At 39.0% G+C, this 27,036-nt stretch overlaps 1 protein-coding gene across 2 annotated transcripts in view; it reads left to right on the top strand.

Moving 5' to 3' along the window:
- LOC132380187 (voltage-dependent T-type calcium channel subunit alpha-1G-like) overlaps positions 1 to 27,036 on the top strand; it is a 319,151-nt gene that overhangs the window by 110,734 nt on the left and 181,381 nt on the right. For both annotated transcript variants that reach the window (XM_059948872.1, XM_059948871.1), the window contains exons 9-12: positions 13,399 to 13,550; positions 18,489 to 18,674; positions 19,653 to 19,767; positions 25,938 to 26,093. In XM_059948872.1, the coding sequence (XP_059804855.1) occupies positions 13,399 to 13,550; positions 18,489 to 18,674; positions 19,653 to 19,767; positions 25,938 to 26,093 (609 nt within the window). The remainder of the gene's footprint in view (positions 1 to 13,398; positions 13,551 to 18,488; positions 18,675 to 19,652; positions 19,768 to 25,937; positions 26,094 to 27,036) is intronic.

Raw genomic sequence — 27,036 nt, 5'->3', positions numbered from 1 at the left:
AAGATGCCAGTGACAAATCCATCTCCTGCAATGGAGACGAGATTCAAGAAAGAGAAGTGTCAGAGTTTTTCCAGATGAATGAGGCAGCATAGAAGTCTGAGACAAAGGTGATGAAATTGTAGAGTTCTGCACAAGTGCAGGAAACAACATTGATGTTGTTATCAATGTGGCTGAGTGTGGGCTTGGAACAAACACATAGCCAACAAAGATAGTTGTATTACTTGAGCTTCATTTACATTAATCACTACATTTGAGTGTGATTGAATATTCTCATGGTGTTATAAATCCATGCATTCACAATTATTGCAGCTCTATTTTCCAAGAAACAGAACAAGGTTTATGTTTAGACTTATGTTACTCTGAAGACCTTTCACTTGTGCTTTTGACAGATCAATAAAGTGAACAGCCTTAATACAGAGATATTGACCAACTCCAAATGGTGTTAAATGCTGATTTTTTTTCATAGATAACAAAATTAATAGGAAAATAACAACATTAACAGCATACAGAATTATCAAGGAAGAATTATAAACATCATCAGGTTTAAATAGTTTAGGGCCTCTGTTCCTCCAAACTATTCAAAGCTAACTTCTTCATTCACCATCTTGCATCACCCCATCTACTATCCAAATGCAATGACATACCCTATATTTACTAGTGCTGTCAAATACAGTATATACAGTTCCAGTATATTCCCTTCTTGCCCTCATCAGAAATCTTGCAAAACACCATCTTCAGCTGATTCCCAAGTCTTGTCCGCTTAGCAACTTTTTTTTACATACATATGCAACTTAGATCATGATTTAGTCTGACTTTTTAGAGAAATATTATGAGCCTTGCATTATCAAAGATGCCATCATTCATTAAGCTGCCTCTATTTGTTCAGATGAACATAAGTGTACCCAATTCAGGTCGATACATGAGGAAGCTCTGCTAACGTACCTGAAGACAACTGTACCGTAATCATTTATTGACATACACTGCAGAGTAGGCCCTTCTAGTCCTTCAAGCTGCCTAGCAATCCACCAATTTAACCCCAGCCTAATCAAGAGAATATTTACAATGACCAACTATCCCACCAACCGGGACATCTTTGGACTGTGGGATGAAACCGGTGCACCTGGAAAAAAACCCACATGGCCATGGACAGATCATACAGATAGCAGTGCAAACTGAACCCAGGTCATTGATACTGTAAAGTGTTATGCTAACCACTATGCTACCTTGCTGCCCCTTGATCATCTAAGATAATTTAACCTATTAGTTTCCTTTGCTTTTGAGGGGTTTTTGTTGCACATAAATAGGCAACAGAAAGTCATGATGAATGATTACTCTTTTGGACTGGAGGAAAGCAAATAGTGGCATTTCCAAGAAATGGTATAACAGCTATTGACCATCTTTTGATCTGTATGAAATCCCTGGTTTCCTTGGGCTGCGTAAGTCTAGGGAATACACACTCCAGTCCCGCCAAATCCATGAGATTGGGCGGCTCTCACGCCCCAAACCTCGGTTTGTGTGGATGCTGTGTAATTTGCTACCCTGTTACAACTTATTGCCAAGAAACAACAGACAGCACACTGCATGCGGTTAAAGGAATCATACCTATGAATCTTAACTTAACTAAAGGCTTATTAAAGAAAAGAAAGGAAAAAAAGGCTATTATAATTAAACAGTCAAATGTGCACATGTTGGAGCTCAGCTCTTCCAAAAGTCATTTTCACCAATCTTCGGTAGACCCCGGCACCTCGATCGATCGAATCAGTCTCCACCGGGTCGAATCCTGCGACTGGTTCTCTCCAGTTCACACCGGTGTCAGACACACAAAAAAAACCCGCTCCCCTGATTGGATGGCTCACATTCCAAACACCCACTATCTCTAACCATAACCCAGACACTACTTCGACAGAAAGACCGGGGGGGGGGGGGAGGGGTCGCAAGCTGTTCTTCCTAGGCTTGTGGGTGGTACAAAACTTGGCAGTGTTGCGAACTGCAAAGAGGATAGTGATAAGTTTTAGCAAGATTTAATCAAGCAGGTCAAATGGGCAGAGGCTTAATATATTGTACATCAGTAGAACATACATGAGATCTAGTAAGAGTAAAGTGAGAGATGCATTTTTTGCAGGTAGAATATAAAATAGAGGCTTTCACTCTAAAAAGAGTGCCAAAGCAGTGGGATCCGGGGAGGTGGGTGTTCAATTCACTGAAAGTGGCTAATAAGGCACACACTATTCTGAGCTTAATTAATGGGGCACAGAGCACAAGGCCAGTAAAGGACAATTGTTACAAGAATGGAATGGAGAGGCTGATACAGTTTTCTTTTAAAAGAAGAATAAGGGGAGATTTGATAAAAGTACACAAAGTGATGAGGGTTTGGAAAGAGTGGATTGTAAGAGGGTGACCCCTTTGGTGGGAGGGGTTGTGGGGACAGGTCGTCAGTCAAGTACTAGAGGCTAAGACCTCTAATACAATATAAAGAGGAAGAAATTTAAGGGTGAAATGAGCAAATCTACCTTTTTAAATGCAAATTGGGATTATAATCTACAGTTAATTGTCTGCGGGTATGGTGAATGCTAATTCTCTTATAGCCTTCAGAAGAACTGGTAAATAGCAGGTAGATAGATTCTTCATTGATCCAAGAGGAAATTATAGTAGCATTACGTGCAGAAATATACAAATATTAGAAGGGAATATTAGTAAATGAGGGAAGGGAGCTGAAGGATAGAACTAGTGAATTACTCTGATTAATCCAGTGTAGACACAATGGGCTGAATGGCCTCTGCTGTAACCATTCTATGATCCTATGAAACAGGCCAGCACATTTACTTTCGTAGCAGGGGTGACCACTTTTTTAAACTCATTCAAAATAAAAATTTTGAAGTCTTCAAAAATGCTATTTGAATTTTTTTCTTGCGCTTTTTTTTACACTCTGCTTAACACCTTATAATTGACTTCTGTTTGAACATCATAGAAACCACAGCTTGTAATTAACTGCTGTGGTTTCCAGTGTTGTGCTAATTCTGGAAGCAGCTTGTCAGCATCTTTCCACTAGCTTCCAAAGCCCTAAAATCAACGAGAGGGATAATCCTAAAATGGGTCAGAAGTGAATGAATGAACAAAGATACCAAGACAATTCCAATATTGCATCAGCTCACTCTAGTCTTCAGCTTTTCTCTTCTGCTGCAACCCAACTTTCCTTTTATAAATTCGTCAAGATCATCTGTGGTTTAATAAATAGGTACTTATAATAATCAAATTAGTAATAAATAGTACAAATCATTGTTTAGGGTGCATGCCTTTCATTTTCCCCGCAGGAATTTTAAGATCAATGTGAACCAAGCCTGTTCTTTGTCCCTGTGGAACATCAACCCGTGAAAATCATAACATCAGTCATTGTGATATACAGTATTCTCAACATCAGTATGCAGTTTAACTCTTTCATCCAATACATTTTGAAATAAATTCTCCATAGACTAGGTGACCCTGAAAATGTTTGACAGTATTAGGAATATTTGCATTGAAAACTGGCAATAGGACAGTCTGGATCAAAGTTGGAACCTGAAAGGGTGAATAGCTGACCGATAGGGTAACAGAGCAACAGCAAGCAAAAACTTGACGTTTAACTCAGGCAACTCCACCTTTAATACAATGTACATTTGTAAGGCTGTTTGGCTCTCCAAAGTGCCCTTAAGCTAATATACAGCAGATACAGTACAGGGCTATGGGGTAAGAGTATGCCTACATTTCAGCCAAACAGAAACTTGGAGAACAGAACATTAGAAATTAGATCAGGGGTACACCCTTCCGTCCCCCAGGTCTGCTCTGCAGCTTAACATGATCTTCCCCCTCTGAGAAGCTCAGACACCTCAGCCTGCACCCCACCTCATGCATCTGGATCCTGGACTTCCTATGAGATTGCCGGCAGGTGGTAAGGATGGGCCTCTCTTCTGCCCCTCTGACCCACAGTACAAGAGCCCTCCCATCCCAGGGCTGTGACCTGAACCTCCTCCTGTACTCCCTATGCACCCACAACTGTGTTGCTCCAATCTGATCAAATTTGCAGATGACACAACATTGACAGGCCTTATTTTCAACTATGATGAGACAGCCTACAGAGGAGAAGTCAATGCCTGACACACTGGTGCCAAGAAAACCTCTGTCACAATGTCAAAAAAACGAAGGAGTTGTTTGCAGATTACAGGAGGAACAGAGACAGGCTAGACCCTGTTGACATCAACAGGACTGTAGTTCAGAGGGTAAGTAGTTCCAAGTTCCTCGGTGTACACATCACCAAGGATCTTACCTGGACTGTACATAACAGCTGTGTGGTGACAAAAGCACAGCAGCGCCTCTTTCACCTAAAATGGCTGAAAAATTTTGGCATGACTCCCCAAATCCTCAGGACTTTCTACAGGGGCACCATTGAGAGCATCTTGACTGGCTGTGTCTTCCCTATTTCCCTAGTATGGGAAATGTACGACCCTCAATCACCGGGCACTGCATAGAGTGATGCGGACAGCCCAGCACATCTGTGAATGTGAACTTTCCTCTATTCATGACATTTACAGTAAAAAAGATCACCCCAACCACAAACTGTTTCAGCTGCTTCCGTCCAGCAAACAGTACCGCAGCATTAACGGTACCAACAGGCTCCGGGACAGCTTCTTTCACCAGGTCACCAGATTGATCAATACACGTTGATCTGATTGCATACACGCATACAAGACAATTATGTATACCATCAGTGTCTGGGCAATATCCTCCCACATTTCCCTTCCTCATTGCTTTTACACAGCGACACAGGCACAACATAAAGATTTTTATTCCATGTTGTGAGAGGGATGCAAGAAATAAAATTCAAATTCTAAACTTCTAAAAAAAAATACATTTTTCTGCCCATTCCCATCTCCCTTGATTCCTTTAATATCTATTTATCAACATGAATGCAATCACAACAATCTACAATACTCTGGAATGGTGAAATCCAATGATTCACTACTCTCTGAGCAAAGAGATTTTTCCTCATGTCAACCCTTGTTTTGAGATTGGAATCCCTATTTCTAGATTCCTCAGGCAATTAAAACATTCTTCTTGCATCTACCGTGCCAACCCCTCCAACAATTTTGCTTGTTTCAATAAAGTCACTTCTCATTCTTCTAAATGCTAGAGAATAGATGCCCGGTCTACTCAATATGTCCACCTGCCAACTCAGGAAGCAGCTTGATGAAGAATGAGCAGCCCATTGACTAAAGCCAAACAAAAATTATCTCTGGCTTCTAAAAGCTGTGTGTGAGTGGAAGATGCAAAGGTTTTCGAGCTCCATCAGATGAGTTAGTACTTTCACATGTAATTGTTTTTATTTATTTGATGGTGTGAAAACCACTGGAACTCTTTATGGTCAAGCACATCTCCTTTCAGTCAACATGGACCACCAGAAGCAGAAATGATCAGATACTTCAATTTCTTTAACATCCCTGCAATTTAAAACAATTCATTTAAGCCCAAAATGTTGCCTGAAAAGATGTTGTGAATATGGAACAGTAACTATGGAAATGAGCAAGATGTGATGCAGCTAGCAGCTTGGCTTCTCACACTATTCATTTATGTTTGGCAGTTAAGTGACCTTTAAGACAAAAATAAGGCAGCCAGTACTTACCATGCTAAACACTGACGCTGATACTGCGACAATTTGCAGATTGCACCGGCGAGGGTCGCATTTTCAGAGTAAGTTTATACAGTGTTGTCCTTTGTTTCTTCTGGATCAGAAAAGAGTAATTAACAAAACAATCCTGACTGTCAACCAAGGGAGTCCTTGAATATCTAATTGTTTTTTCACCGCAGCAACACACACAAAATGCTGGAGGAACTCAGCAAGTCAGGCTGCATCAATGGGAAAGAGTAAACAGTCGACATATCGTGCCGAGGTCTGGAAAGGAAGGGAGGATGCCTGAATCAAGGTGGTGGGTGGGGGGAGCGGCTAGCTGGAAAGTGATAGTTGAAGCCAGCTGGGTGGGAAAGGTCAAGGGCCGAAGAAGAAATAATCTGATAGAAGGGAAGAGTGGACAATAGGAGAAAGGGAAGGAGAAAGGAAACTGGCAATAAGTAAAAAGCAGGTGAGAAGAGGTGAAAGGTCAGAACCTCCTTCCTTTATTATCAACCCCCTTTCTATTGTCCGCTCCCCTCTCTGCCCCTGACCTTTCCCCACACAGCTGGCTTCACCTTTCAGATAACTGCTTTCCCCTCCCCCACATTTTAATCCCCTTCCTTTTCCAGTCCTAAACAAGAGAAAATCTGCAGATGCTGTAAATTGGAGCAACAAGCAAAAAATGCTGGAGGAACTCAGCAAGCTAGACAGCATCCAGGAAAAGAGTACGGCCGACTCTTGGGGGCCCAAACTTTTCAGCAGGTCCTGAAGCAGGGTCTCAGCCCAAAACGTCAGCTGTTCACACTTTTCCATAGATGCCACCTGACCTGCTGAGTTCCTCCAGCATTTTGTGTGTGTTGCTTTGGATTTTTTGTGTTTTTAAAATGATTCAACTTTTCGTGAACTAATTAACAAAAAAAATTAAAAAGCACTTAAATTTTAATAACATGCATTTGAAGAGATTTTTGAAATAAAATAATAATTTATTGGGCTGGTTTTGCATTGTCAATTCTTTGGTCTCTGATGTCAACATTTTATACTTATATCTTTGAGAAATGTTCAGGCTGTTTTACAATATTACTACACAAATGCAATGCATTCTGATCACTAGGAATGCTGTCTAGAGCCATAGTTAATTTAGCATTACAACCACATCAGTAGTTCAATTAACAGGTTTCAGCATTGCAAGGAAATGCAATAAGAGAAAATGCAAGAGAAGCAATTCAGCCAGTTAAAAAGGAGCTACCCAACCTATTCCCTTTTATAACCAGCTCCTTTAAGGAATCTGCCTCCACTACCCTTTCAGGCAGTGGGTTCCAGACATTCTCTCCCCTCCCCCCATCCAAACTCCCGTTCACTAGGTGATTTTTTTCATCTCCACCTGATCCTTCTACCAATTGCTTCAAATTTATGGCTCCTTGCTTTGACCCCCTCTGTCACAGAAATGAGCCCTTCCTATTTAATACACCTAAACCCCTCAATATTTTGTTTGCCTTAACTGCTTTCTCAAGCCTCTCAGTGTGTTTGAATACCAAGAGCAGGTGCTGTTCAAGTGTAAATCATCTTAAATTATCTGGTCTTTCCTCATTGCTACAGTTCTTTATAAATCCCTGTGCCCTCTCCAATTAAAGTGCATCAGTTCCATAATGCAGTGAACAGAACTGTATGCAAGACTCAAAACCCAGCCATACTGTGCTGTATACAATGTAAGACTGATATCTACCTCAACCAGTACATTTGCAGTGGGCCACTAGCAACAGGGCAGGAATTATGATTAACTATGTTTAATACACTGCAAAAAAAGGAATTCCTCACTCTTGAGGATCAGGCTGTAATCTTTACTTAATAACTGAACATGGGGTTCTCTTTTCTATATACTACCTCAGTACTACTTACCGAACCTTCAGTATCATCTTGACTTTGTTTGGCATCAATCTGTTGATGATCCACCATAGCACAGTTTACAGTGACTGACAAGGTCACCTCCCTTACAGCAGTTCCTGTCTCAGTGGTTTGCTGCCTGCCAGTATCTGCTGGTGACTGACTGTGTCATTCTTCCTGTCTGCAGTACCACTGCTGGTTGAAAGATCTTAATTTTCAGTTAAAATCCTACTAGCCTTAGACAACTGGAAATGCAGATGCCTCTTTTCACACCACCAGCTCTCTACCTGGTCTGACTGAACAGGTAGTTTTTTCCTCTCTCCTGCTAGTATCAAAGTCAGCTATTTTCTACAGAAATTAATGTTACAATGTTACAATTTCTGAATTACATTCCAAGTCTTAAAACACAGATAAAGGCTCTTTGGCCAACAGGTCCATATCAACCAAGATTCCGTCTAAGCCAGTCACATTTGCCTACATTTGGCCCATATCTTGCTAAACCTTTCCAATCATGTATCTATCCAAATCCCTCCTAAACGTTGTTAACATACCTGCCTCAACTACTTCCCTTGGCTGGTCATTCTATATACTGGCCAGTCTCTGGGTGACAAAGTTGTCCCTCTAAGTCCTATTAAATCTTTTCCCTCTCACCTTAAACCTACGTCGTCTAGTTCTTGATTTCCCCAACCTTGGGAAGACAATTGAATACATTCACCCTATCTATTCACCTCTATAAAATCAATTCTCTTTCTCCTGTCCTCCAAGGAATAAAGTCCTAACCTGCTCAGCCTCTCTCTGTAATTCAGTTCTTCAAGTCCTGGCAACATCCTCAAATTTTTTGCTGCATTCTTTTTAGTTAAATTACATTTTTCTATAATGGATGACTAGAACAGAACACAATACCCTCTCACAAGCCTAAGGAGTGACCTGGACCCACTCTAATTTGTCTTCCATCGCAACAGGTCAAAAACAGATGCCATTTTATTGGCTCTTCACTCAGCTCTGAAACACCTGGACAATGAAGATATAAATATCAGAATGATCTTCACTGACTGCACTCAACATTTAGAATGATTATCCCTTCAAAGCACATCACTAAGCTACAAGACCTGTGCCTCGGTATTTCGCTTTGCAACTGGATCCATTATTTCCTCACTGGTTAGTTCAGATTGGCAACAACACCTACTCCACACCCACCAGGTGCACCAGAAGGCTCTGTGCTTGCTCCCTTACAATACTCACTTTATGTAATTGAGGGGCTAAGTATACCTCCAATGTCATATTTAAGTTTGCCGATGTCGCCACCATTGTTGACCGAGGACATTCCCTCTGTCCACCCATTTTAATTCCAGTTCCCATTCCCTTTCTGACATGTTGGCCCATGGCCTCCACTTCTGTTACAATGAGGCCACTCTCAGGCTGGAGGAGCAACATCTCATATTCCATTTCAATAGCCTGACAGCATGAATGTTGATTTCTGTAACTTCCAGTAATTACTCCCCCCTCACCCCTTCTCTCTCTTTCCATTTTGACTCCCCTCTTACCCTTTCTCTTCTCCTCACCTGCCCATCACCCCCTTCCTCCACTCCTTTCTCCAATGGTCTACTCTCCTCTCCTATCAGATTCCTACCTCTTCTACCTATCACTTCCCAGTTTCTCACTTCTTGCCCACTCCACCACCCACCTACAGTATATCCACCCTCACTTGGTTTCACCTTGCCAGTTTGTACTCCTTCCCCTCCCTCCACCCTCTTATTCTGGCTTCTTCCTCTTCTTTCCAATTCTGATAGTCTTGGCCCAAAACATCAACTGTTCATTCCTCTCCATAGATGTTGCCTGACCTGCTGAGTTCCTCCAGCATTTCATCTGCTTTCATCTGGATTTCCAGGTTCTGAAGAAGCTCATGTTTATTGTTAACTAAATCAAAGGTGATCTCCAATCAGTATGTAGGAGAGAGATTGAAAATCTAGTTGAGAGGCACCTCAACAACAACTTCTCACTCAAAGTCAACAAAACTAGAGCTAATTATCAACTACAGGAGAAAGAAGCCAGAGATCCAGGAAGGTCTATCACAAGGAAGGCACAAGAGATCTCTACTTTTTAAAATCTTGCATAGATTTGACATGTCACCAAAAATTTTGACAAATTTCTATTGGTGCACAGTTGAGTGTATCTTAAACATTGTATCATAGTCTGGTCTGGAAACACTACTATCCAAAAATGGAAAAGCCTACTGAATGTGATGGATACAAGCAAATCCCTCCCCACTACTGAGTACATTTACATGGAATGCTACCACAAGAAAACATTATCCATCATCAATGATCCACACCATCCTGGCTACTACTCAGTATTACCAATGGGTCCCATACCATCAGGTTCCAGAACAATTATTACTCTAGAACCATCAAGCTCCTGAACCAGCGTGGATTACTTCAATCACCACTACTCTGAACTAATTCTGCAACCTATGGACTTTGAAATTTGAACACATGTGTCGTGCATGACTTCAAATTTAACCTCCCAATTTAGTGAAGCCACCTTCACTACCCAGTTAACCTGCATTTCCACGTTCAGAGAACTATGCATCTGAACTTCAATGACCCTCTCTCCTACAATGCTCCTCAGGCACCACTGTTCACTGTGAAATCCCTACCTTTGTGACTTTCCAAAATGCAACATCACTCATTACCTGCTTTAAACTCCATTTGCCATTCCTCAGCTGATTTAGATACCGCTTTGATAACCAAAGATGTTGGAAATTTGAAATCATGAAAGTATAAAATGCTAGAAGCACTCTCCTGGCCAGATCAAAAGAATGAGTGTAATCAAATTAGTGCTCTGTTGCAGACAGGGTAGAGGAGGAAGCAGTTTTAGAGAGAACAACAACAAAAGAGCACAAAAGCTATGAAATGGGGACAGAAAGAGTGAGAACACTAAGAAAGAAATGGAAAATGTATAAAATGCAAAACTGCAGTGCATAACTAGAATGTCAGATTGTGAGCGAAGAGAGAGAAACTGAACAAACATCATGGCTGAAATGGGCCATTCTGATATAGACAGAAGAAACTGTGTTACCTGAAGTTGTAGAATTTTACTTCAAATGCAAAGCCTGAAATGCACCTAGAAAAAGACGAGGAGCCATATCGCTGAAGCTGATACTGTTATAACAAAGACACAGACAGATTGGTTAGAGTGGAATGGAGAATTATGGTGGCAGGCAAATGGATTTCAGAATCATCCTTGTGGCCAGCATGCAGATAATGCAAACCTGTCCTTTTACTTCTTCCTTCCATCTATTAAAACAGTCAATCTAGGTGAAGCAGTGATTCAGTTGCACTTCCTCAAACTGAAGTGGATTTTATTATCAAAGTACATCTATGTTACCATAAACAACCTTGAAATTTGTTTTCCTGTCGGCATACTCAGCAAATCTATAGAAAAGTAACTATAACAGGGCAAATGAAAGATCAAGCAGAGTGCAGAAGACAACAAACTGTGCAAATGCAAGTATGAATAAATAGCAATAAATAACGAGAGCATGAGATATTGAGATAAAGAGTCCTTAAAGTGAGATCATTGGGTTAATGATCAATATGAATTATACTCTTTTTTTAGTGTAAGTCCATGTGATCTTTTGATATAACTGTGAGAATTGTCAAAGCTACTAGTTATTCAATCACCCAAAATACACCTAAAATCAAGTTACTCAGAGTAGAGTTTCGTTGTTTACCTACTGTAGAGTTTTAATGTTGGTCAAACCTGATGTTATTTCAAATGGTCAAGTTTATTGAAGCAGAGTACATACACTAAGTACGTACGTCTTAAAAAAAACTTATTTCAAATATATTTGTTTCTCAAATGTTTGAAACAGTTAACTAAGTTAGACATCAAAGATAATTAAGGGCACTAAAATTGTGTGTAAATATTTGGTCAGGTAGGTTAGAAAAGCATAAAGGATGATGTTTTTCAGAGGAATGAGCAGACTTTATCTTTGTTTCCACAGGATCTAAATATCACAGATAAATTCCATGGGATGATAAAGCTCTGACTATCTCTGTCTCCTTAAAGTAATTGAGAAGGATCCAGTAGCATTAATTTAGCCTGCCATGCAGGCCGTTCAGACCACACTGCCACATTCTGTCAATCCACAGCCTCTGAACATGACCATCCATGCCTTTCCTTGTCGCCATCAATCCTCTTATTGCCCTCATTTTATGAAAGATCGTGGTTTATTTTTGTAATGAGCAATGTGTCAAATCCATCTGAGTGAATTATTAATCAAATAATTAGAAATAGTGTGACTTATCATTTCACAATCTTCACAGAAATAGCACAACCACATGAACATTTATTTTGATTAAGCTTTTTTTAAAAGATTATTTGGCTGGCTGTCTCATACAGAGGAGTACTGTGTTTATTAAAGAATTTGTGAGATATGTATTTTTTTTAATCTTTGAGACATGCTTTTCCAACTGCCAGATAATTTGCCAGGAAATTTGGAGCACATTTCAATTATTTTGGGCTAGCTTTAGTGAGTCCAGTTTTGACAATGTTAAGCATGAATGTTAACTTTCAAAATGAACCTTCAGATCTAAAGTGAAGATGTTTCAAATAGACTCAGTGAAATGTTTAACATTAATACATCAGGGGATTATGTTTAATTTTGTACTTAGCTCTTAACAACACTATGCCTATAATGTATAACTTTTGCTGTTCTTTCTTTTCTTCAAAACTTGATCTGTTAACACTTTTGGCGTCCTCTTTTGAATTCTGATGACTTCAGCACAAAACTCCTTATAGGTGCTCTAAAGTAAAGTATAGTACTCTAAAGTCTGGAGACACAGGAGTTATGGGATGTAATCTTACTCAAAGGGCAATACTAAATGAACATGTAGCAAGTTCATGGACCTGTTTTTACACCGGACCTTATTCCTTTTACAATCACTGGCATTAAGCAAATTCTGGACCATGATTCTAGTTCAGTTCCACCCCAAAGCCTGCTGAAACCCACATAGAAATTGTATTAAATCATGCTTTGGTAAGAAGGAAAGACCTGATCAAAACACTTTGCAGTCTCATGCTCCAGCCACAACTTGGGCTTCCAGCTGTATTTCAGCTGAGTTTATTGGCTCCCAGGAGGGGGAATGGAATCAGCTGGTGCTTGCACTCTGACAATCATCTGTGATCTCCAGTGCAATGTGCGTGTGGTCTTGGGACATAATATGGAATTCACAGTCTGCTTTCACAAAGGCAACAAATTGGTTAACTGCCTCTTTCATTCCACATTAAAGAATCTCCAACCAATGAACTACCAAGAAAAAAATCATCTCCACAATACTTATACAAATCAATTTGTTCACTGATGTCCAATTCAAACATTCATCTCTCTTTTGTAATTACTGTAAATGACGTTCTAGGTAGATAACATAATAATAGCCTCTTAACTGTGTTCAGCGGATTGCCAGAGAGATTCTAGTTTAAGATCCAGCCAAACTGATGGGATGAAAATGCTGACCCTTTGCTGACTGCAAAAGAACTTAATTGAAATGCTCAACTCCTAGTCTGTGTTAATTGAGTTCACAATAGGGATCAGTGACCTTTAATAGAGTGTGGTCTTCAGAAAGGTAAGTGAATGTTTAATGGAAAAGTTCACACTATTATATTCAAAGGCACTCTTCTGGATTTAGGTTGAAGTATGTTATTGGTGTAGATGAGAAAAGCTTTACTGTGCATCAATCCAAGGCATTTCTAAATGGAAAATAACAATTAATAATACGTATTGATACTAGCATCCATTACAATAATATGCAGAAAGAACAATGGCCTTGAAATCTGGTATCCTCATTCTAATGTGTTTTCATTTATTCCCCCAGCCTGAAGAACTGACTAATGCATTGGAGATCAGCAACATTGTCTTCACCAGCCTGTTTGCATTGGAAATGCTCTTGAAGATCCTGGTGTATGGGCCTATTGGCTACATCAAGAATCCTTACAACATCTTTGATGGTATCATTGTTGTTATTAGGTAAAGTACCACATGTAAATATATAGTATTGCAGTCTCAGACTAAACTTCTTACAGTATAGATTGAAAGTATCAAACCGTAAACATTAGAGGACATTAGAAGTACAAATATTAGGAAATATAAACCAGACATAATCCAATTTGCCAACATTCACTTCAAAATGTTGTCAAAGCATAGAATTTCATGGCATACAAGGCACCCAGTCAGAGGGAAATTTAAGATAAATCCCAAGTTTCAGATGTTGGTCCAGGGAACTGCGAGATACAGCTCCTCAAGTGCAGATTCAGGCACATTAAATATGATAAGGGCCTCTGTCTCTATTACTCTTTCACACAGTGAATTCCAGACCTCTACCTCTATTTCTTTTTCCTCAAATCCCCCATAATATTCGACTGTTGACTTAATCTTTTAAGTCAATTGCTGACCTCTCTGCTAAGGATTTCTTTTCAACTCTGAACAAGCTTCTCATAATTTTGTATATTTTAATTAAAACTTCTCTTTGTTTCTTTTGTTCCATTAAATTAATTCTATCCTGGACAATCCTTATAACCACAATTTTCCATTCTGGGAAACATTCTCCTAAATCTCCCTCATGCTATCACATACTCCCAGCTGTCTTTTTTTTACCAGAACTGTCCATATTACTTGAGCTGTGATCTGACTAATGTTTTCTATATTTCTAGCATGACCTCCCTGCACTTGTGTTCAATGCCTCAGCCAGTAAAGGCAAGTAGGCCATTTGTCTTCTTATGACACAACCTACCTTTCCTTCAGGGATTTGTGACCTGCACACCAAGAGCTCTCGGTTCCTCTAAGTATCCTGCCATTTATCATGGATTACCTATTGTAACAGCTCTATGCAAACATCAAGCAAAATCAGTTTTTACAGTTTAGCAGTTTGTGTGTTTATTTTATTTTCCTTTGGGATCAGATTATGAGTGGAAATTTATAACAATACCATCACATCCAAAGGAACCCCATTTCTTAAAGACAACAGATGCTGAAATTCTTAGGCAACATGACCTGATGAAGGGTCATGGCCCGAAACATCGATGTTTTATTCCTTTCCATAGATGCTGCTTGACTTACTGAGTTCCTCCCGCATTTTGTGTGTTCTGTTTCTTAGAGGATCACCACACATCTTGCCCCTTAAAAACATAAACAAATAAAATACTTAATAAAATATTCAAAGTTACAACAGAACTGGACAAGCAACATCACCACATTTAAATGTTTCTGGAGTTTTAATGATAGTGCCTTCACCTGATGAATCAGCAATGAAGCTGTGCAATCAATGATGCATCTTGATACCAGCTCCCCTGTTTGATATCTTGTGCACATACATGATCATCAATTTCAAAACAGTGATCAATCTCTCTTGAATGAATGTGTTCATTTTACTTTGCTTGCTTGGAACACACAATGACATTAAACTCTAGGTTCACAAATCCAAAATCCACTATGACACAATGGATTGTCAGTAACCTCTACTGACTGTAGCCATTCCAGTATGAAATACATAAGGTGAATCTTTAGTTTTGATTTCAGCCCATCTTTCTGAGTCTGAACTTCCCTTTCTCCCAACCGAATTGTAGAAGTGGTATGGAACCTGACATGTAGGTTTGACTCCATTCCTCTGTGAAGTTCAGTGATTCTGGGCATTTATGATGTTGCTCCCATTCCATTCCATTCATTCCAGAGGACAAACCTGTACCGTTGAAAATAAGAAAATAATAAATGGCAGTGGGGCACTCATGCTGTGCATTCACTCTTATCTCCTGAAGCAAAAAGATTTTTTTTCTTTCAAATTGTTTGTCTTTGCAGCTACAGATGCAAGTATCATGAACATCAGGAATACATTACATCTGCAGTCTTGAGGAGCCAAGTATCTCACACCTATCCTATTTTCTTACATTCCTTTTCACATGTTTAATCCTTGATTCATTTGTTCAATTGAACAAATCTAAAATTCAGTAGTGGTCAACCTGACTTGTACTGTACTGCAATGCTGAAACAATGAGTACTGAGTAAGTCAACCATACTCCAGGGAGAAAAACACAAAATCTCACAAAAGGCCAGCCAAATTTATTCCAGTAATCATCTAGTTTTGTCTTCTTTCAAGATTTCCATCAGTTATCCTAACAGCATAAACATAAAGTAAAAACCGAGATTCACAGATGGGCTTTCTAATGAGCTTATGAGCAAGAAGCTATTTAGTTTCCATCATCAGATGGAAAGTTGATAATAATACAATCACATTTATTAAATATATTTAATATTTAATCACATTTAATTTATTTAATCACATTTATTTCCTCATGTTTGCCCTCCCCAAATGCATTAATTTATATTCTTGCATCCTATAGACTTGACTTTCTTGATCGATACCCTATTTGGAATTTTGTTAAAAGCCTTGCTAAAATTCCATATTGACTCTCTTTGTTAATTTTCAAAAAATCTATGTGTTTACATAGGCTTCACTTAACAAATCCACACTTACTGTCCTCGATTAACCTGTGTATTGCTAATCCATGCTGCCTCGGTATGCTCCCAACAGTTATCCCTTCACCCTCCGTTTCATCTTACTTTTCTGATTTCATCTGTGTGCTTTCTACAAGATTTGTGATTGCTATAAGCTTTTTATTTTGCTTTATTCTGTTCTGCATTTTCCTCAATATCCTCTAGATATGGAAGACTAGACATGCCTCTTTTAATGGGAATGTTTTTGTCCTAAATCCTCACAGTGTCTTAATTGAACATCTCCTACTGCTTGAATGCTGAATTATACTCAGCTAGCTGCTTCCAATTAACAAGTGCATTATCTGGGAATATTTACTCCGTCACTGTCCTATGATTATGCTAAATTTTATTGAGTTATGTTTACTGTCCCCAAGGTGCACTCCACTGCTCTTCCCCACTGTTCATTCCCTGATTGTATGTCCCGTGCCATCACCTCTCCTGTTAGGTTTACTATGTACAAATTGAAGAAGCTTTCTTGATTGGATTTCAAGAATTCTGCTGGCTTGCTCTCCTTGATTTAGTCCTGCCCCAGTTAATGTTACGACAGTTAAAGTATCCAGTTATTACTACCTTTTTAATAGTTACATCTCATAAGTTTAATGAAATATTTGTTCTTCTCACTGTAGGAGAACATGTGGTGCACTCCTGCCAATGTGATTCCCTGGGCTCTGCCTTAAAGTATAAAAACTATGGTGCAAACATACAGTGGAGACACAAGACTGTTCCTTCAGCAGATTGTTTGGTGCACAACATACAGCCTGACAGCCACATCTAGATATCTGGGTGGATTTATCTACCTGCAGTTCCATAGGTTCCCTCCCGTCCTACCTGGCTCTTCACCATACTCGCGGCCTCTGCCACAGATTTGCCTCCAGTTCCTGGGTATCCCTAAGCCAGCCCCAACTCTTTGCTTGGATTTCCAGCATCTGTAGATTTTCTCTTGTTTGTTACTGCAATTTCTGGAGATTTGACACAATCCTCAAACTACTATAAATATTCAGCACATGTAGTGAAAGAAAAAGAGTTAATGTTTTAAGTAAGTGAAACATTAACTCTGCTCCTCCCTCTCTCTGTATGCTTCCTAACCTGCTGATTATATTCAGACTCTTCTGTTTTAATTCCAAGAAATTGACCTACTGAATACCCACCACAGACTGATTCTTGTGAGTGATCCTTGAAAGTGAGTTGAATTGTTACACTGACCATACCCACAAAAATTTGTTTCTTTAAATAAAAAAATTATAAATTGTTAAAAAAAAACCTCCCCCAGAGTTAGTTTCAATTTCAAAAGAAATTATTCCCAGATAATAAGAAGAATATTATTGTTGAATGGCTACCTGCCTGGCTCACAGAAATTTCCTTTTCCTAAAACCAGTGATAATATTTCAAGAATTTGAACACCACCTCCTGCCTCTCCCTCTCCCTTGTACTTTTTTTTGTTAGGCTATATGTACATTATAGACAATAGACAATAGGTGCAGGAGTAGGCCATTCGGCCCTTCTAGCCAGCACCGCCATTCACTGTGATCATGGCTGATCATACACAATCAGCACCCCGTTCCTGCTCTTTCCCCATATCCTTTGACCCTGCTATCTTTAAATATGTATTATCTGATTTTTTTGCACAATTTTTAATCTATTCAATATACGTATACTGTAATTGATTGATTGATTTTCTTATTCTTCTATGTTATGTATTGCATTGAACTGCTGCTGTCAAGTCAACTAATTTCAATACACATGCCTGTGATAATAAACCTGATTCTGATTCTGACAAAATGTCATTAGTTTGTTGGACAACTATGATCACTTATGGCATAGGTCACTGCTGTTTCTGTTATGTTGAAAATTATTTCCCTATTAAAGTAAAAGTAAAGTTCAAAGTAAATTTTATCATCAAAGTACATATACATGACCACGTACAATCTCGAGTCTGATTTTCTTGTGGGCATATTCAATAAATCTATAGAGAAATAACCATAGTAGAATCAATGAAAAACCACCCAATTTCGGCATTCAACCAGAGAGCAAAAGACAAGAAACTGCAAATAAGAAGAAAGAACGAAAAAAAAGAGAGAGAGAAAGAAAGAAAGAAGCAATAAATATTGAGAACAAGAAATGAAAAGTCTTTGAAAATGGTTGTGGTAACATTTCAATGATGGGGCAAATGAAGATGAATGAAGTTATCCCCTGGTGGTTTGAATCGTGAGGCTCCAGTGAAGATCTAACAATAAAGACCATAGTTTGTCAAGAGTCACTCTGTTCTTCCTGCCAGTCCATAGTTCTGTATTTAAGATTATGACTTTCAAAAACAGGCCTAGTTCCACCTACTTGTTGAAATCTAGTTACTGAGAACTACAAGAGTTGCATGATAAGTTATCATTCTAATGTTTCATCATTTACTTTATTGATCTCCAGTGTGTGGGAGATTGTAGGCCAGCAGGATGGGGGCCTCTCAGTGCTGCGTACCTTCCGGTTGATGCGAGTCCTGAAGTTGGTGCGGTTTATGCCAGCCCTGCAGCGCCAGCTCGTGGTCCTGATGAAAACAATGGACAATGTTGCCACCTTTTGCATGCTGCTGATGCTCTTCATCTTCATCTTTAGGTGAGTGTGGTGGATCATTCCATACCTCAGGTAGCCATAAGTATTTCACAATAGTGGAAGAAAAGTCAAGCAGAGTATAGTATTCATCACAAACAGACCCTATGTGCAGCTCCTTCAGCATGAACCAGCAAAACTGCGTGGATTACATTGCCTTCCCTGAGCTCCATCTCAATAATGCACTGACCTTTCATCTTTGCAATGCAGTATTTACTTCTTTTGATATTTTACAAAGGAAAATTAGTTGACAAAATAAATATGAAACTGACCAATAATTGATACTGAATTTACAAGTTATTTTTATTATTATCAGGATCTTTTCTCCATGAGGAACAACTAAGTCAATGATTAAAGTGCAAGCCTATTCCCTTGAATTGAGAAAACAAGGTGAGGGCAGGTCCACAGATGAGAATGATGTCATGTTGAATAGTTCATATATAACATTATGAAGAATATTCAGCACCTTAAGCATGCTCAGCCATTCTAATGACTAAGGACTAATTAGTACCATATTTCTAATGACCCATCTCGGTCTCTTAAACATCATTTTCCAGCCCCAGTTCCAAAATAAATCGTAAAATATTTCAGAAAACAATTTGTTAGGTGTGGTGAAATTTGGATTTTGATCTGATTGGTAAATTGCTATCCCTTAAGAACATTAATGAACTAGAAAGCTAATTTTAACAAGTCAATAATTTCATGACCATGGTCATTGTTGGTGCTTTTTACTTCTTTTTAAATTCCAGACACTAAATCCCACAACATGGTGAAATTTGAACTCAAATTTCTATTTTTAGTCTGAGCCTTTGGATTATTAGCTCAGTAATTAGACAAATGTGCCATAATTGCATATGATAATCATATGGAAGCTGACAGCTTTCTAAATTTTACCAATGGTAATATGTGATTTCTTCTGCCAGATATACAGGGTACATTGGAAATATTCATGTAGTTACTTTATATTTTCTTGTTATTTTACAGTATTCTGGGAATGCATCTTTTTGGATGCAAGTTTGCTTCAGAAAAGGAAGGAGACACTCTTCCTGACAGAAAAAATTTTGACTCGCTTCTCTGGGCTATTGTAACTGTCTTCCAGGTATGGAAAATTCTGCTCTGTCTTTTTAAAGTACAAGCTAGGGCTAAGTAAGTAGACTTGTATAATTTTGGACACAACATTTTAGGAAAAATGTTAAATTCTTGGAATGAATAGAGATGAGGTTTGCGAGAATGCTCCCAATAGGAAGAAATTCCAGTTCTATGAGGAGACTGGAGAAACTGAAATGTCCAAAATGTTTTCCTTTCAGTTAGTCCTGATGAAGGGTCTCAGCCCGAAACATCGACAGTGCTTCTCCTTATAGATGCTGCCTGGCCTGCTGTGCTCCTCCAGCATTTTGTGTGTGTTGCTGGAGAAACTGAGATTGTTTCCTTTGCAGTAGAGAAGTTTACATGATTGTGTTTGCTGACATTAGGACAGCTGAGTAAGTAAATTACGTTAAGGGGATCTACCTGAGCTGGGTTCCCAGTGCTGGAGAGAGCCCCTTAAAGCTGAGCAGAATCAGGCCTCGTGGATGCTATGAATATTGGCTTCACCATGTTAGTCACCTGCACTCAAGGAGTGCTCTAGAAGTGACACGTCACTGAATGCTGCTGTTCAATTCTGGGAACCTCTTATGATTAGCATAACAGGTCACAGAGGACCCAGAATGAACATTATGTTCTTCACAGATCACCTAAGTCCTAGCTTTTATTTTCAAAATAAATGTAACAAAGGCACACTGAACTTTATTCCAGTTGAAGACTTTTTCTAGAAGATACATCATCTAAGGGCAAATAAGGATGTTAAGGATGGTATCAGCTTGAACTAAAAGAGAAATAATGTTGAAAAGGTTAGTGTTAGGTCAGAAGATGGAGAAAATCATAGAAACCACCTAAGAATGGCTTTAAAAAGCAAAAAATTGGGCATGAGAGTGAGCCTGAATGAAATATACACAGAGATGATAATAGCTTTTAACATATGCGGTGGTCCTGTAGAACGTGAGACAAGGAAATTAGTTACAGGAAGTAAGGAAATGACAGAAAATCTGAACGAACATATTTCCTCTCTTTTTGTGGTAGAAAGTGCTAAAAACATCCCATTTATAGCAGAAAATACAAGGTCAACAGGTGAGAAGTACTTAAAACTGTCACCATCATTTGAGAAAACTTACCGGGAAAATTAACAGGCCTAAAGATAAATAAGTCCTTTGTATCTAACATGTTACATCCTGACTCATCAAAGAAATGGCTGCAGTGATAATACCTGTATTGGTTATGATCTTCCAAGAGATCCTTAGAGTCTGGAAAACCAGAGATACAGGGAAAAGGAGGGAGACAAAGAGCACCCAACGTCTGTCCCCAGTTGCAGTAAGTGCTGCAATCAATCATTCAAATTGGAACAGAATATAGAAAATTAAAATACAACTAGACAAAATCTTTGAAGGTGCGATCAACAGCACAGATAAAGGGGAGTGCATGGTGTTGAGGCCAATGGACATTTAAATTGCTACAACAGGGCCATTGCAGGTTAGCAAAGGTGAATCCATTTTGTTGCCACAAATATCAAAGATGAGGCTTCAGTTAACTACACTCTATATTAATAACCTGGATTATGACGGGTCTATTGCTGCCTGATCTCCTGACAGGATGAAGATAGATGGAAAAGCAAGTTATAGAGAATTACACAATAGTCTGCAAAGACGTAAAGATAGGTTGAATGAATGGATAAAACTTTAGTAGATTGTGTATAATGTGGAGACTGCCCATTTTGCAAGGAAGAATAGCAAAGCAGAATATTGTTTAAGTGAAGCGAGACTACAGAATGCTGTAACACAACATGCTGATGCCCACTCGGGAAATGGAAATTCACCCTTACAGAATTCACAAATCACAAACCACAGATTTGAGATAGGGATTACAATTCACATTAACAGAACTTAAGTGAAAAAAGTAAGTAAATTTATACATTCTTTCCAACTAGTGCAAGGGTTCCCTGTCACAATGAGCACCCAACCGACCAGCTTCCTGAATTCCAACACTCTAACTCTCCGGAATATGGAGAGCTGGCACGGCCCCTTTAAGGATGCAACACCATCCCACTAATTAGATATCAGAGTCTATTGGCTGCTGTGGCCAGCCACAGCAAGGGGATTTCTAGACAAAATGTGGAGATAAATGACCTCTAGCCACTTTAGCCTCTACCAATATACAGGTAGGACGAGGACAACCAGATGATCAGATGTCCCAAACTGCAGTCTAGGGATCGATTGGTAGGCATTGCTAATCGTACTATAAGAGTGGTCAAGTGTGTTGGGACCCTGGTGCTGCAGGTGATAGGCTGTTGATAATTGTGCGGACATTGAAGTACTCAGTAATAATTTGAAAGGTGTCGGGATAGACTCATTGCTGCACTCAGTACCTCAGGTGCTACTTAACATGAGCCTTTGGTGGTTTGTAAACTGTGATCAAGTTCTGCCACGCAAGCACATCCCATTTGTTTGGTCGAAAGGTATAAACGTCCTTTAACTGCAGACAATATTGGCGCATTTGGCACCAAATGCTCCCCATGGAACCAGGCACTGGCTTCACATAGCCGTGGTTTAATGGAAGGTGCGCTCTCGTATGTCTTGAGAGAGCTATGTCTCAGTGAAACAGAGAGCTCACTTCCTTCTGATACATTAATCTTGCCCTTGGGTCCTTTATTTTGTTCTCCAGTGACTATACATTGGCTAGGTAGATGGTTTTACTCCCCACCCTTTTAGTCTGGCCTAGACTCCTCCCCTCCTTCCTCTCTTCTGGCCATGTCCGCTTAAAGGTGTTATACCTGTATTCCTGAGGGCTGAGTTCACCAAGTCTATCAGACAATCATAAAATCTCTAATTCATTTTGTCAGTTTGAAAATACAAGGCTCTGGTGTAATGGCACCTGGAATACTCAATGCAATTTTGGTCTGATTTAAGGAGGGATATAGTTGCTGTGCAGCAGTCCAATGAGCTGATATTATAGAAACATAAAATCTAAAGGTACTTGGCTGGGTAGAAATTGTGCAAATGGCTCCATTCATGGGAGAACCCATATAAAGGGGACATATATTTTTACACAATAAAAAGTTAACCATTTCAAAGAAAATGAGGTGGAATTTTTTCTGTTAGAGGGTCTTAGAGAATTCTTTTGGAATACTCCACCCTTGAGATCTGGGAAGTTAAATCTTTGAATACATTGGTCTATCAGGGAGACAAGGGTTATTGGAAATCAGAACAAAAGTGAAGTTGAAGACAAGATCAGATTAATCACGGTCTTGTTGAATGATAGAGATGGTCCAAGAGATTGTATGTTGGTATCCTGCTCATCAGTTTTATATTTGGTGATACAAGAACCTGATTTCTAGGCAAATATACTTCTTAACACTTCTCCAAAAGAACTGGCCAGAATTTAGGGAAATGAGACGGAAGACACCTTGCTAATTGAAAATAAGTCTTTCCAAGTAAACTGTTAATTATATGCACATAATCCCATGTGTTTGCTAAATCTTTTTCCCTCTTGAAATTTAATTATAAGAATCATACAATAGGTAGTTTTAGCAAATGGCAAGTGGGTATGCTACATACTTAGTTAACATAGACCTCAACTCGATGTAACTATATTTTAATTTCATGCATTCTTAAGCAATGGAAAGTAGCCTCCTTTGTGTTCACTCAAGAGCTTGATCTAAGGTCCAACTGGCAATGATTTTTGGCAATGCACAAGATGTTGGTACATTTGAGTCACAAACTTGCTTTGGATGTCAGAAACATTTTACTACCTTTGAACTTTTTGAGAGTACACAGTTAGAACAACTATATCAATGCTTGATTATAAAACATTAACTTAAATTTGTATCGCTCCCTTAACACGTTAAACACCCTAAGGCTCTTCACAGGAGCTAACACTTGTTTTGGTAAAACTGAAGCACAGATGGTGACAGTATTGCTCTGAGGGGCTGCCACTCTCCCACATCTAGAATCATCATTTTAAAATCATTTCTCAAGGAGAGAATATTATTTTGGCAGCAGATCTCTATCAGCCATATGTTCATAATTATTTTTTTCACTCATTTTGAAAATATCACTGTTCCAATTAAACCTCCTACAATAATAGTCTGGATACACCATCTTCTATATCAGCAAATTTATGCCATAAAGACTGACAGGAAGCAAATCAGGAGATGTTCGTGCTTTTCTATACAGTTGATGATGGCCCTCGTCCAGCTGTAATAACTACTTGGAACTAACACTCACTCTCACAATCACTTGAAAGCAACAGCAAAAAATTGGCATAAACACAAGAGATTCTGCAGATGCTGGAAATCCAGAGCAACACTCACAAAATGCTGGTTGAACTCATCAGGTCAGGCAGCATCTATGGAAATTAATAAACAGTCAGCATTTTGGGAGGAGACACTTCTTCAGGATTGGAAAGGAGGTAGGAAGATGTCAGAACACAAAGGTGGGGGCAGAGGGAGGACTAACTAGAAGGTGATAGGTGAAGCAAGGTGACTGGAAAAAGTGAATGGCTGGAGAAGAAGGAATCTGATAGGAGAGGAGAGTGAACCATGAGAGAAAGGGAAGAAGGAGGGGCACCAGGGGAAGGTGATAGGCAGGTGAGGAGAAGAGGTAAGAGGCCAGACTGGAGATAGAAGAAGTGAGAAGAGGGATGGGAAAAAATGAAGGGAGAAATCAGTGTTCATGCCATCAGGTTGGAGGGTACCCAAACAGAATGAGAAGAGTTGCTCCTCCAAACTGAGAATGACCTCATCATGGTAAAAGAGGAAGCATTGACTTTCCTGCTTTTACCCATGCGTTTAGTGGAAGTAATACCATGCCTACGTTCTCCTCTTCAGGCAAGTTCTGCCATGTAAGCACATCCCATTTGTTTGGTCGAAAGGTAGAAACATCCTTTAACTACAGACAATATTGGCACATTTGGCACCAAATGCTCCCCATGGAACCAGGCACTGGCTTCACATAGCCATGGTTTAATGAAAGGCGTGCTGCAGCATTGGCCATGAAAGTGGAATGCCTTATAGTGATCAGGAAGCATTTCTCGAAAGGGCTTCATTGCAGAAATTTTCTGTGTCATCTGTTTATCAGAAATACAGATCAAAGACATATGCAAAGCTGCAAGAGCCTGAGATGCATTACCAATGGAACAGGATCAAATCTGTTGAAAACCTTACGTTCGATCTTGATTTTGTGTAATATTGGCTGCCAACTCTCTGTCATTTATTTTACACAACCATGCACGCAAGATCTTGCTCATTCAGTGTTTTAATTTTGAGGATTGACTTAATATTCTGTTTGGCGTTTGCAGAAATAACTTGATATTGGTTTAACTATGGTGTTATGTTCCCAATTTACATGCAGCAACACAGTACTGTCAATTTTTTACGTTTCTAATTAGATTGCTTCCTTGGGTATAATGAATACAATAAACACAGTCACTTCATTAGGTGTTGGGTCAATGCTGTGGATGTTGTGTTTGCCCGATAGAGTAAAATGGGCAATAACAAATGGTTTAGTTAACCATTTTAAATCTGCATGGGAATAAAAATTGTAGAGGTGTAACACAATGTCAAGGTCTATCCCAGTCAGTCTCAGTTTCCACCCTTGTAAACATGATTGACTTGAGATAGTTAAACCAGGCTGTTTAATTCCATCAAAGTAGCTCCCCAATATAGAAAGTTATCAAAGATTAGAGGAAAATTTTTCTAAGCACTTATAAATATTGACAGTTCCAAAACTGCTTTGAATATGCAATATATTTATGACAAGGGAAACAAAGAATTATACTGGAAGTAAGATGAAAAAAGTCTAATGTTCAGAAGAATATTTCTTCACATAATGGAACATTACAAAGCCTGAGGAGTTAAAAGTGTCTTCAGAATTTAGGAAAGTATGAAGACAAAATCCCACAGAAAACTATTTAAGTCCATAAGGGATATGAAGCTAGAGTTCATTCTCTATTTAATGACAAAGTAAATTCAAGAAACTAAATGATCATCCCTCCTCTGTCTGCCTCAGTTCAGTTTGTTCCATTCTAACAGATAGCGAATTACGTCACACAAGCAGAAACTGTGATTCTTAGAAAATTCAGACATCAGAAAGCTACAACAGTATAAAGATCATTTATGCACTGTGGTTGAAAATTAGATCTATGTTTATTCATAATGATTTTTAAAAATGTCTTCCACAGATATTGACTCAAGAGGATTGGAACAAGGTCCTCTATAATGGGATGGCTTCCACTTCTCCATGGGCTGCTTTATACTTCATTGCCCTAATGACATTTGGAAACTATGTTCTCTTTAACTTGTTAGTTGCCATATTGGTGGAAGGATTTCAAACTGAGGTAAAATAACATGTAATAACTCTCATAAGTGATGCATGATAGTCAGTATTGGATTGTAGCCTGTTGCTGTATGTGATTGCTGATAGCATTTACTAATGTCCACTGCCATTCCCAGCTTCCTGATAAATATACAGTATATAAGAAAAAGATACCTGGGTCCTTTGTCACCTCAAACAGTAACACAGGAATCAAAGTCAGCCATTGAATCTAAGGATCCCTTATAAATACCTGTTAAAATAAGGTAGTCTTTGACAGTCACTATTGAATTTGCTGCTATTCAATTAAAATAAATTAAAAATCATTTTGGCAAATATATTAAAATATTAATTTGTTTTCTAACATGTTCCATTGCATAAAATTGATTTATAAAGTAACTATTGCCAAATTTATTATTTATTTGTTATTTGTTTTGATGGGGCTACAGAAGCATAAATAATGGATTTGAAGTTATTTCCATTCTACACTGTGATATTTTATTACATATTGGGCCAGATCTTGCTGGAAAATGCTGGTGGTTCCATTGCAAACTGCCTGCATTAACTTGCTTAAGTGCAAGTATCAGGAGCAGTGAGCAATCTGCTAGACCAACTCAGCATCTGTTGACAGAAGAATTGTCAATATTTTGGGTTGCAGCATGCATCAGGACTGAGAATGGAGAAGATAGCTGAGATAAGGAGGAGAGTGAGGAGGGGTGAAACGACGGCCAATAGACAAGCAGATTGAGCCAAGTGTGATGGTGAGGAGAGGCGGAGCTGGAAGACAGCAGCAGACAAAAGAAGTTGCAGATGGAGCTCGATGTGGGAAGGGGTGGGTGAAGGTGGAGGCAGATAGGAGGGGGCTAAGTGAGAACACAAAGGTTACTGGTGCTGGAATATGTTAAGTATCAGGATTTGGTAAGAATAGTGGTGTAGTTTGTAGAGTTGCTGCCTCACAGATCCAGTGA

The sequence above is a fragment of the Hypanus sabinus genome, chromosome 23, assembly GCF_030144855.1.
Source record: "Hypanus sabinus isolate sHypSab1 chromosome 23, sHypSab1.hap1, whole genome shotgun sequence".
Classification (NCBI taxonomy): Eukaryota; Metazoa; Chordata; class Chondrichthyes; order Myliobatiformes; family Dasyatidae; genus Hypanus; species Hypanus sabinus.
Note: the sequence above shows the minus strand (reverse complement) of the source record. Positions and strands in the feature narration are given on the sequence as shown.